The sequence below is a fragment of the Hemitrygon akajei genome, chromosome 6 (genome assembly GCF_048418815.1).
Source record: "Hemitrygon akajei chromosome 6, sHemAka1.3, whole genome shotgun sequence".
Lineage (NCBI taxonomy): Eukaryota > Metazoa > Chordata > Chondrichthyes > Myliobatiformes > Dasyatidae > Hemitrygon > Hemitrygon akajei.
This window is the reverse complement of record NC_133129.1, coordinates 69,645,506-69,657,986: the sequence shown is the minus strand read 5'-3', so window position 1 is coordinate 69,657,986 and position 12,481 is coordinate 69,645,506. Positions and strand designations below refer to the sequence as shown.

Genomic DNA, 12,481 nt, shown 5'->3' with positions numbered 1-12,481 from the left:
TTGCTTTGCCAAACATCTTGAGCTGTTTGTAAAGGCTGTCTTCAGTTTATGGTTTGAAACCATTTTGACTCTTGGTCCTTTCTGTCTTCATACTCCACCCTAGGTGTTCCAGAACCCAATAGCATAATAATTGGAATCTCCAGTTTCAGATAATCCACACTCCCTCTGTCACTTTCTCTCTCCTTCTGATCCACCCCTGTCCTCTCACACATCATTTCTTTCTATTCTTTCTAAATCCTATTGCAGGGTCTCAACCCAAAATTTTGCTTCCACAGATGTTCCCTTACTGAGTTCCTCCAGCAATTTGTTTTTAAAAAAATATTATTATAGCACTTGCAGTCTCTTGTGTTTCCAGACTAATTCTGTTTTGTACCAGAGATGACCTTCTGATATTGGAGTAGGATTATTGTAGAGAGACACAAGATAGAGGTATGAGGAAGGAGATGTCCAATTATTTTAGCTGGTAGCCCTTTCCCACTTCTGAATCTGTTGGCTGAGGATACATGTCCTAAAGGAACATGTAATCCAAGCTTAAGTGTGAGTGCTGTCTAGTCAGAGTGTCTATCTATAGTCCCTCATCAAATGAATTAAAAATTCCTGCTTGTTCCAGATGAAGAGGATCTGGGGAAATCACCTGGTTAACCTTCCATCCTCAACCTTGATTTTTTAAAATCAAAAATGGATTAACAAAGTTACTTAATGTTTGTGGGCTCTTGATTTACACAAACCAATTGCTGTGTTTGCATACAAAGTGAAAACTTTGCTATGTAACATGGAAACAGGCCATTTGGTCAACCATCAAACAATCATTTATATTTAATCTACTCTAATCTCATCTTATTTCTTCCCACGTTCACCACGAGGTTCTATCATTCGTCTTTATACTGGGGACAATTTGCAGTAGTCAATTAACCTGTCAACTTGTTGAACGTTGGTGTGTGGGAGGAAAGCAGAGCACCCAGAGGAAACCCATACGGTCACAGGGAGGAGGTGTGAACTCCACACAGAGCACTAGGATCAGGATTGATCCTGGGTCACCAGAGCAGCTACACATCCACACAGAGACACTTGGACATCCTGAAGTTCAAGTTCCAAATAAAGAAAGAATGGTTTTTATTTACATAAAACCTTCCAACCTTTCAGATTACTACTGAAGAGGAACACAATTGTAGTCATAGTTCCATTACAGGAAATGCAGCATCTAATTTCTGCAAATGCTTATGAAAAAGCAATGTGAAAATGAACAAATATTCAGATTCTTTAGCAATTCTGGATGAGGAATATTAACCAGGTCTCTGTGTGGACTGTCCTTGCATTGAGGTGTGGGATGTTTTACATCCCTTCAGAGTGTATCTCTCCCCTGAAGATAAATAATTCCCATACAACAGTGCTAGTGTCAGTCTAGATTATTGTGCATAATTTATCAGATTTAGGAGTAGAATTAAGCTATTCAAACAACGATGGCTGATTTATTATCCCTCTCAACCCCATTCTTCCTGTAACCTTTGATACCCTGTCTAACCAAAAACCTATCGACCTCCACTTTAAACATACCCAATGCTTTGGCCTCCATAGCCGTCTGTGACAACAAATTCCACAGATTCACTACTCTTTGGCTAAAGAAATTCCTCCTCATCTCTGTACTAAATGACCCTCTATTCTGAGGCCATTACCTCTGTTCTAGACTCTGTTCCCATCCTTTCCACATCTTTTGGACCATGGGGAGAAATAAAATGGGATTAGTGTAGACTAAATATAAAGGAAGCCATGCTGACTTTGGGCTCTTTCATCACATGCCTCCAAGTAGCCCGAAACCTCATCCTTTATAATGGACTCCAACATCTTCCCAACCACTGAAGCCAGGCTACATGGCCTATAATTTCCTTTCTTCTGCCCCCTTCCCTTCTTAAAAGGTAGAGTTACATTTGCAATTTTCCAGTTTTCCAGAAACATTCCAGAATTTATTGATTCTTGAAAGATCATTACTAATGTCTCCACAATCTCTCCAGCTACCTTTTTCAAAACCCTGGCTTGTACCCAGGTGACTTAACAACCTTCAGATTTTTCAGCTTCTCAAGTACCTTCTCCTTAGTAGTAGCAAGTACCCTCATTTCTGCCCCCTGACACTCACAAATTTCTGGCATATTACTAGTGTCTTCCACAGTGAAGACTGCCACAAAATACTTATTAAGTTCATCTGCCATTTCTTTGACCCCATTACTACATCTCCAGCATAAGTTTCCAGCAGTTGATATCTACTCTTGCCTCTCCTTTACTCTTTTTATATCTGATAAAACTTTTGGTGTACTCTTTTATATCATTGCCTAGCTTACCTTCATATTTCATCATTTCTCTCGTGTCCTTTTTAGTTACCTCTGTTGATTTTTAAAAACTTTCCAATCCTCCAACTTCCCACAAATTTTTGCTATAGCATATGCCTTCTCTTTCACTTTTATGCTGAATTGATTTCCTTTGTCACCCACGTTTGCCTCATCCTCCTGTTAGAATACACTTTGGGATATTTCTATTGTGTGGCTTCCGAATTGCCCCCAGAAACCCCAGCCATTGCTGTTCTGCCATCATCCCTGCTAGTGCCCCTTTCCAATCAAGTTTGGCCAGCTCCTCTCTCATGCCTCTGTAATTCCCTTTACTCCACTGTAGCACTGATACATCTGGCTTTATCTTCTCTCTCTCAAATTGCAGGATGAATTGCATCGTATTAAGATTACTGATGGTTCCTTGACCTTAAGCTCCCTCATCAACTCTAGTTCATTGAAAAGCACCCAATCCAGAATTACCTTTTCCCTTGTGGGCTCAACCACAAGCTGCTCTAAAAGCATTCTACAAATTCCCTCTGTTGGGATCCAGCACGGAGCTAGTTTTCCTGGTTGACTTATATACATATATTGAAATCCCCCATGACTATTGTAACATTGCCCTTTTTACATGCCTTTTCTATCTCCCATTGTAATTTTGATCCCATATCCAGGCTACTATTTGGAGACCTATATATAACTCCCATCAGGATATTTTCACCCTTGTTGTTTTTAAACTCTGCCCACAAGGATTCTAACTAATTCTTTGGAACCTGCTATCATCTGGCTCAGCGATGAGAGAATGACTTCCTGAAGTACAACTGGCAAGGAGCACACTTTAAGTTTTTAATGTTGGATGCAGGATGACCATTATAACCAGCGATACCTCTGTCACTCTTTGACATATTACACAGGGACTGTTTATGTTTACCCCAGAAAAAAAGTAATCTCTCCAGTGATAAGAGTGTTGAGATTCATTAAGGGCACTAGATGGCTGAATCGTTAATTTATATAACTAGAGAAATTGCTGAAATACTTGGCAGGCTGGGTAGCATCTACAGAAAGAAAGAAACAGAGTTAATATTTCAGATCTTACCTAAAGATGTATGATGTACTTCTTTAGTACTGCAGTTGTGTCAGGCTAGATTTTTGTTTGTAAATCCTTGGAATGGGTCTCAAACCCACAATCTACTGGCTCAGATGTGAACCCTGTCTCATTCCAAAGTCCAATTTGCCTGAGTTATTTTGTCACCCTGATTTTTTTTGTTGTTTCAATTATTCACAGGAATTTACAGAATTAGAATGTCATTGCCACATTATGGAGACTTTAGCTGAGCCAAATAGCCTGCCACATTTCCCAGTGACTCCACTTCTGAAGTAATCCATTGATTGTAAGGCTCTTTGTGAAGTGCAAATCTTCCCCCCCCCCCCCCCCCCCACAACTGATTGCTGTTCTCCTCACTCCCTTCAGATGATGGCCAGTAATGCTGAGACAACTCTAGGTCACTGCAGAGAGTAGAGACACAAGCAGCTGTAGATGCTGGAATCTGGACCAGCATACAAAACATGGGAGGAACTTAGCAAGCCAGGCAGCTTCTATGGAGGGAAATGGACATCCAGAAAAGACGTGGCTGTAGTAGCATATTTGTGTGAGTGTGCGGTTGAAGGGTAAGGGAACAGCAGAAATCATAGAGGGCGAGCAGTGTATCCATTTTCCTTCTCAGATGCTGCCTGACCCGTTGAGTATCTCCAGTGTTTTGTGTGTCATGACAGAGAACAGTTTAAGGTTGGACCATACTGTTGTTGGAACTGAAGTCACAAAGCTGGATAAAGTTGAGAAAGCGGCAACAATATCGAAATGGGAAGAAATGTCAGCTTTGTTTCCTGACTGGGAATCCATGAGGACCTACACCAAGATCATCACACAATGCAAGACTTACAGTGCATGGGTGCTACTTAGCTGAGCAATCAGGGCTGAATTCGTCATCGATTTCCTCATAAACCAGATTAAACAATATTTCTATGAACATATTGTCGTGGGAATGTAGGAAGGTCAGACCATTTGCAGTTCATCCAGAAGGTTTCTGAATAAAACCACATCTACAGTTTGCAAGAGAGAGTTGACAAAACCAATGAAAATTCTCTAATTTCAGATTTCAGGCAAGCGCACAAGAGGCAGAGGTTGTTGTTTGCCCAGTTGTTTGCTCATGAGTGAGTTCACGAGGAGGGGTATACAGGAGCTTAGATTTGGCCCAGGTATTTCAATCAAGGGGATCATTGCTAGGAAATTTGGTACTTATGTGTCAACACACATATTTTTTAAATGAGTGTTTTTCAGTGTTAAGGTGTTTTTAGATCTTATGGAATCTTATAAAACTTATGAAAGTTTTTTGAAATCTATAGCATTCAGGAACATTGACTATGGGATGGTGTTTGGCAGAGTGTTAGTGGGCTAGCCAACTAATGATCTTCCTTTAGTTTTTATGTGTGGGCTGAACTCTGCCTTCTTCCACTTGATCTCGATGTCATGGAAGGCCCTTCCACTGTGACACAGAGGACCTGATGTGATGAGTACAGCTGGCTCTACAGTGGTGAGAGGATGTTACTGACTGAGAATTACAGCCCCTTTTTAAAACAGATTCTCCGTTCTGATCTGCTCTCTGGATTGTATAAAGTAATTATTTCTAAATTCTGTTCAGCTTAACTGAGTATTCAGTTCTTCCCCCAAAATTAGGAGAGTAGCAAACAGCTGGTTTGAAGTTGTTCCTTTAACATCCTCCCAAATCATGCAAACATCATCCTCTGGCAACACAGGAGACTGTAGATGTTGGAATCTGGGAGTGCTGTCTGCTGGAGGACCTGCTGGAGGTCTGCTGGAGGACCTTATGCAAAGCATTGAAAGTTCCTTTACTCCCACAGATGCTCAACCCACTGAGTTCCTCCAGCTGAGTTTTTGTTCTTTCATCCTCTGGGAAAGATTTAACCAGTTGGAGTTGTGAGTCTGTTCTTCGTTTGTAAAGCACACAGGTTAAACATTCTGTGTGACAGGTGACATTCTATAACTGCTTATTGTTGTGAAGCTCCTGGTCGAAGTTAGACAGACAGTGAGAGCCTATTTTTCCCAAGATGGAAATGTTGATTACTGGGGGCCTAGCTTTAAGGTGAGAGGGGCAAGTCTAAAGGAGATGGGTGAGGCAAGTCTGCACTAAGGGTGTCAGTGCCTGGAAGGGATATTAGGGGTGGTGGTGGAAGCAGATATGACAGTAGCTTTTAGACTGACACATGAATATGCAGCAAATAGAGGGATACAGATCACGTATGGGCAGAAGAGATGGAGTTTAACTGGAAATCATGCTTGCCACAGACATAGAAACATTGAAACATAGAAAACATACAGCCAAATACAGGCCCATCAGCCCACAAAGCTGTGCCAAACATGTCCCTACCTTAGAACTACCTAGGCTTTACCCATAGCTCTCTATTTTTCTAAGCTCCATATATCCATCAAGGAGCCTCTTAAAAGACCCTATCGTTTCTGCCTCCATCACTGCCACCGGCAGCCCATTCCATGCACTCACCACTCTCTGTGTAAAAAACTTACCCCTGACATCTCCTCTGTATCTACTTCCAAGCACCTTAAAACGGTGCCCTCTCCTGCTAGCCATTTCAGCCCTGGGGAAAAGCCTCTGACTATCCACACGATTAATGCCTCTCATCATCTTGTACACCTCTATCAGGTCACCTCTCAACCTCCGTCACTCCAAGGAGAAGTGGTCGAGTTCACTCAACCTATTCTCATAAGGCATGCTCCCCAATCCAGGCAACATCCTTGTAAATCTCCTCTGCATCCTTTCTATGGTTTCCATGTCCTTCCTGTAGTGAGGCAACCAGAATTGAGCACAGTACACCAAGTGGGTTCTGATCAGGGTCCTATATATCTGCAACATTACCTCTCGGCTCTTAAACTCAATCCCATGATTGATGAAGGCCAATACACCGTATACCTTCTTAACCACAGATTCAACCTGCGTAGCAGCTTTGAGTGACTTATGGACTCGGACTCCAAGATCTCTCTGATCCTCCACACTGCCAAGAGTCTTACCATTAATACTATATTCTGCCATCGTACTAAAATGAACCATTTCATTTTACCATCGTACTAAATGACCTACTAAAATGAACCACTTCACACTTATCTGAGTTGAACTCCATCTGCCACTTCTCAGCCCAGATTTGCATCCTATCGATGTCCCGTTGTAACCTCTGACAGCCCTCCACACTATCCACAACACCTCCAACCTTTGTGTCATCAGTAAATTTACTAACCTATCCCTCCACTTCCTCATCCAGGTCATTTATAAAAATCACGAGGACATCATGGGCCTGCTCCCATGTTGTACTATTCTATGTGAGTACCAGAGATTCCAGAAATCTAAACAAAATAGCAAATGTTTATCAGGTCAACATTTTTGGAGAGCGGAATGGAGTTCACACTGCAGGTACATAACTCTGATGAAAGAAGATTAAACCTGTGAGGAGTCAACAACCTGAAACACTACTGGTGGCCTGTGGAGGCCAGGCCATTGGGTGTATTTAAGGTGAAGACTGATAGGTTCTTGATTAGTCAGGGTGTGAAAGGTTATGGGAAGAATGCAGGAAAATGAGGTTGAGAAGGAAATGAGTCAGCCATGATGGAATGGCTGAGCGGACTCGATGGGCTGAATGGCCTAATCCTGCTTCTATGTCTTATGGTCTTACGATTACCAGTGGTGAAAGAAACAGGGAATGCCTAACCTGATGAGTACTTTTTGTTGGGATTTGAGATATTCAATGTAAATGAGGCTGTTTTATAAAGCAGTGATTCATTTTGCCAGTGGAAGTTCGATATTTGACAGATGTGAATTATGGTTTTATTGGTTTTCATGATCTAAGTCTGCATGCTCCAGAGCTAACCATATGTCTTGCAATAAAATATTTATTATAGAAGTATATTTCTTCCATAATAGATCTGTTTGCCAGTGTTGCAAATTGGTCTGAATTTATTTTTCCGTAAAACATCCAAGGAAAATCAGTGAAGTTATCCCTGCCATCCTTTAGTCAATCTTGCTAATAATTACCTGGTCACTATTTACTGTATGTTTACACGTCAGCCATATGGGGAAATCATCTTCTATGTTTTCTTTATTAGGTGAAGAAACAGTCGTGTGTGACTTTGGCACAATTAAAAGGTGAGATGCATTCCAAGTAATTAAATGATCCACCTGTTTAGTAACCTTTAATTCGAAAGGGTGGGATAATTGCCAATTGACTGCACTCTTGATTTAAGCATAAATGTGATGTGATGACAGTACTGAGTCAGATCATTTCCATGACTTCTTCATAAAGTGGGAAGAAATGCAAAATGAAAAAGTTGTCTTGTTGTCTCCTATTTTTCTACACAATCAGAATGTCATGTTCGACCATGTAGTGTTTTTTTTATATACTCATATGCAAGGTGAGTGTTTCCCGCCCATCCTTAAATACCTTGACAAGGTGGTGCTGAGTTGCCACCCTGAGTCAGAGCAGTCTTTCTGGCGGAGGTACTCCCACAATGCTGGCAGACAAGGCTTTTCTAGGACTTGAAGCAATGGTCGGGTCAATACCTTCCCAGGTCAGGATGGCGCGTTAATGCACAGAGATGCTGCTTCTTTCTTGCCGGAGGAAATCACAGGTTTAGAAGGTGCTGTCAGAGTACCCTGGGTGAGCAGTTGCAATGCATTTTGTGGATTGCCTGTTGCAGCCGGCGTTTGTCAGTGCTGGATGGTTTGAGTGCTTTAGGTTATGAATGGGATGCCAATCAAGTGAACTGCTTTGCCTGGATGTTGTGGAGCATCTTGTGTTTTGCTGCAACTTTACTTATCAAGATGAGTGGAGAGTATTCCGTTGCTTTGTGGACATATTCAAAGTATATTTATTACCAAAGTGTGTACACATTATACAGTTTGAGATTCGTCTCCTTACATGCAGCCACAAAGCAAAGAAACCCAAAAGAACCCATTTAAAAAAAAAACTGTGGAACACCCAATGTGCAAACAAGTAGTGTTCAGAACTGTAAGACCACAAAGAGTTCGTCCGCAGAGCCGAGTAAATGTCGCAGCACGGAGAGTTGAAGTGGCCCGTCCCTCGCCTCGGGCCCTGACACCCTGACTTTTCAATCTGGCCTGTCACTTAAATCATCGTCTAAACATGGGGTTCGGTCACTTGATACGGTCTGCAGTTTGGACCCTGCCACCTCGATTTGACCTGTACCTGACCTTTCCAATTCAGCCTGGTACTTAAATCATTGTCCAAACCATGTATGTACCTCACAGCTTGCAGCCACAGAGTCATAGTAAAGCACAACACAGAAACAAGCCCTTTGGCCCATCTAATCCATGCTGAACTATTTAAATTGTCCCAATCGACATGCACCAGGACTATAGGCCTCCACATCCCTATCCAAACCTCTCGGGCTCACACGCTCCACACTTGCGCTGACAGCTCATTCCACGTTCTCATGACCCGCTTAGTGGAAAAGGTTTCCCCTCATGTTCCCCTAAATTTTTCTTTTCAATAAGTCATCTGCCACACAATGCACAGCCTGAGACCTGCTCTTATACTACCATACTTTGGAGCTGGTCCAGTTAAGATGGGATCAATCCATTCCTCTCCAGAATATTATCAGCAATGAGGGTAGATTTTTGAAATTTTCTCTTGTTGGAGATGGTCAGTTTTTACCACTTCTGTGGTGAGAAGTTATCTATCACTTGGCAGGCTAAACTTAAAAGGTGTGCAGGGGTTTTCTCTGATGTCAAGGGAAGTTAATCTCTCCTTACTTTTTGCTTCAAATTTGGTCCAAGAGTATGATGAGGTCTGGAGCCAATTAATCTTGGAGAAACACAGACTTGGCATCAGTGACCAGGTTGCTGGGTGTGCAGTCTATTGGATAACATGGTTGATGACATCTTTGGTCATTTTTACTTTGCAGATGATTGAGAATGGAGTAGTTGGTGGCTGGATCGGATTCATCCTCTTTTTATAAGCAGGGCATATTGGCAATTTTCCACTCTACCAGGTTGAACTGTACTGGAAAAGGTAGTTCTATAGGACAAGTCTTCGGTACTGCAGCCAGGGTGTTGTTTGGTTCCGTGGCCCTTGCTGTATCTAGTGCTCTCGATTGTTTCCCTATATCTTTTTGAGTGGCTTTAAATGGCTGAAGACTGGAAACTGTGATGCAGGGGAAGCTGAAGTGGATCCCCGTCTCAGCACACCTTGCTGAACGAGGCTGTCAATGCTTCAACCCTACCATTACACGCTGGGTGGCTCCATCACTGTTGATGGGATGTTCCTAGAGCTTACTCTTCCTGTTGGTTCTTTAGCTCTGTCTACTGCAAGTTGTTTTTCCTGTATTAGCATGCCTGCAGTCGTGTGTCACAACTTAAACAGTTTGGTTCTGTATGATTAGTGCTATTCCCAATGCTCCTCTGCACTCCTCAATGACCCGATTTCAATCCCTGGATTGACGTCATTGGTAATGTGAGGGGTGTGCTGGACAAAGAAGGGAAAAGTAGTGAAATACATTCCACTGCTATCATTGTTCCAATGTGGCCTATGGATGCCTGATTTCTTCTTATTCAAGGAGGATCTACCAGAGCCTGTAGCATGCTCAGCCTAGCAGCCATGCACTTAGCGTTCACCCAGCTTGGTCACTGGTGGTGCTGTCATACCACTTTTGAATGATGGACATTGATGATCTCCATCAGGGTATATTCTGTGCTCAATAATAGCAGTGGAATGTTTCTTTCCAGTGTTGATCCATCAGCTGCCATAGAAGAATAGGTGATCATCAGCAGGTTTCCTTGTATCTGTTTGACCTGATGCTACAAGGCTTCATAGATTCTTAAGGCTCAGTTCTTTCCCAACTGGCTGGTGAGTCAGGACATCCCCAGAGATTGTTGTGGAGGAGTTTGGAGAATTAGGTAAAAGGTACAAATCTGTGTGCGCAACATAGTAAGATTGTTGCTCACTCGTCTGCAAGCCGCATTTCCCTAATTATACGTGAGGAGGTGTTTGCAATGTTGATTAGACTGGAAGTAATATTTAACGAGTCTGAACCTGGACCAAGCTTTATCCTAAGTGTTATGTTCTGCTTTAATCACAAAGGTTTGTTAGCCATTTCAGTGGGTAGTTAAGAGCTGGCAGCACTGGGTCTGAAGCCACATATAAAGCAGCTTTCCTATAGGCAACAACTTTTCTTTCCTGAAGGCCTTTGGGATTTGGTATGAAACAGATGGGGTTTTGAAATTATCTATTTGTGTTATGGTTACCATTGCTGAAATTAGTTTTTTAAAATTCTTTTCAACTTTTCAACAGAACTCTCAATATTGTTATGTAACTGTATGCACGTATTTTCATTAATAAATTCAGTGGGTGGGTTCATTTGAAAATGCCAATTCCAAAGTCAGGGAGTTGAAAGGCTCCCTATCTCTGAATTTTGGTATCTTTAAGTGAGTGGGGAGCCAGGCTAATCTGATGTGGCTTCACATCAAAGGTTTGCTTTGACACCTGATCTTGCTCTTGCCATTTTAGAATATGAAAGAGCATAGCACAGTACGGCTCCTTCAGCCCACAACGATTTGCCAACCTTTTAACCTTCTCCAAGATCAATCTAAAGCTTCCCTCCCAGATAGCCCTCTATTTTCCTTTCATCCACATGCCTATCTAAGAATAATGTATCTGCCTCTACTATTTCCCCTGGCAGGATTTCCACTCACCTACCATTCGTTGTGCAAAAAATCTACTTCTGACATCCGCTCTATACTTTCCTCTAAATTATGCCCTCTTGTATTAACTATTTTTGCCCTGGGAAAAAGATGCTGAGTATCCACTCTATTAATGCCTCTTTTCACATTACACACCTCTATAAGTCACCTCTCATCCTCTTTTGCTCCAAATAGAAAAGCCTTAGCTAGATTTATCTTTCCTCATAAGACATGCTCTCTAATTAATCCAGATAGCTTCCTATTAAATCTCCTCTATAGCTTCTTTAAAGCTTCCTCATCCTTCCTATAATGAGAAGACCAGAAATGAACACAATACTCCAAGTGTGGTCTAACCAGGGTTTTACAGAGGTGCAACATTATCTCACAGCTCTAGAACTTATTTCTCTGACAAATCAAGGCCAACACCCCAATCACCCTCTTAAGTACCCTATCAACTCATGCAGCAACTTTGATAGATCTATGGGTGTGGACCTCAAGGATCCCCTTGTTCCTCCACAGTGCTAAGAATCCTGCCATTAATCCTGCACTCTGATTTTAGGTTTGACCTTCCAAAGTGTATCTCTTCACATTTTTCCAGACTGAACTCCATCTGCCACCCCTCAGCCCAGCTCTGTATCCTATCAATGTCCCATTGTAACCCATGACTATCTTCTACACTATCTACAACATAAACCTTTACATCACCTGCAAACTTACTAATTCACCCTTCCACTTTCTCATCCAAATCATTCATAAAAAATCACGAAGAACGGGGGTCCCAGAACAGATCCCTGTGGAATGGCATTCCATGTAGAATACACTGCATTTACTACCATCTTCTGTCTTCCTCTAGCCAAGTCGAAATCCATGCAGGCAAGTTTCCCTGGAACCCATGCCTCCTGACTTTCTGAATGAACCTGCCATAAAGAAACTTGTCGAATCCCTCACTGAAATCCAGATTTTATCACATTCACTGCTTTATCTTCATCAATTTGTTTTGTCACTTTATTGAAGAATTTAATCAGGTTCATGAAGGATAGCCTGCCCCTCACAAAGCCATGCTGATTATTCCTAATTAGACTACGCTTCTCCAAATCCTTGTAAATCCTTTCTCTAGGAACCTTCTCCAACAGTTTGCCCACCTGTGAAGTAGTACTCACTGATGCTACTCCTGTGACCTGTAAAGATGCAAAGATCATCCCTAAAGCCCCTTCAATCTTTTCTCGTGCTTCCTGTAATAGCCTAGGATATATCACATCATTTTCTGGGAACTGATTATTCTAAAGTTTTTCAAAGGCACCAGCATATCCTAGTTCCTAATGTCAAATTGTTCCAATATATTAGCCTGTTCTATGTTGTCCTCACATTCATCAAGATCCCTCTCAC

General features: G+C 41.9%; 1 protein-coding gene across 1 annotated transcript in view; it reads left to right on the top strand.

Moving 5' to 3' along the window:
• The window catches only part of susd1 (sushi domain containing 1), a 109,574-nt gene that overhangs the window by 74,518 nt on the left and 22,575 nt on the right, over window positions 1-12,481 (top strand). The window contains exon 15 of the mRNA XM_073048600.1: window positions 7,504-7,543. Within this exon, the coding sequence (XP_072904701.1) occupies window positions 7,504-7,543 (40 nt within the window). The remainder of the gene's footprint in view (window positions 1-7,503; window positions 7,544-12,481) is intronic.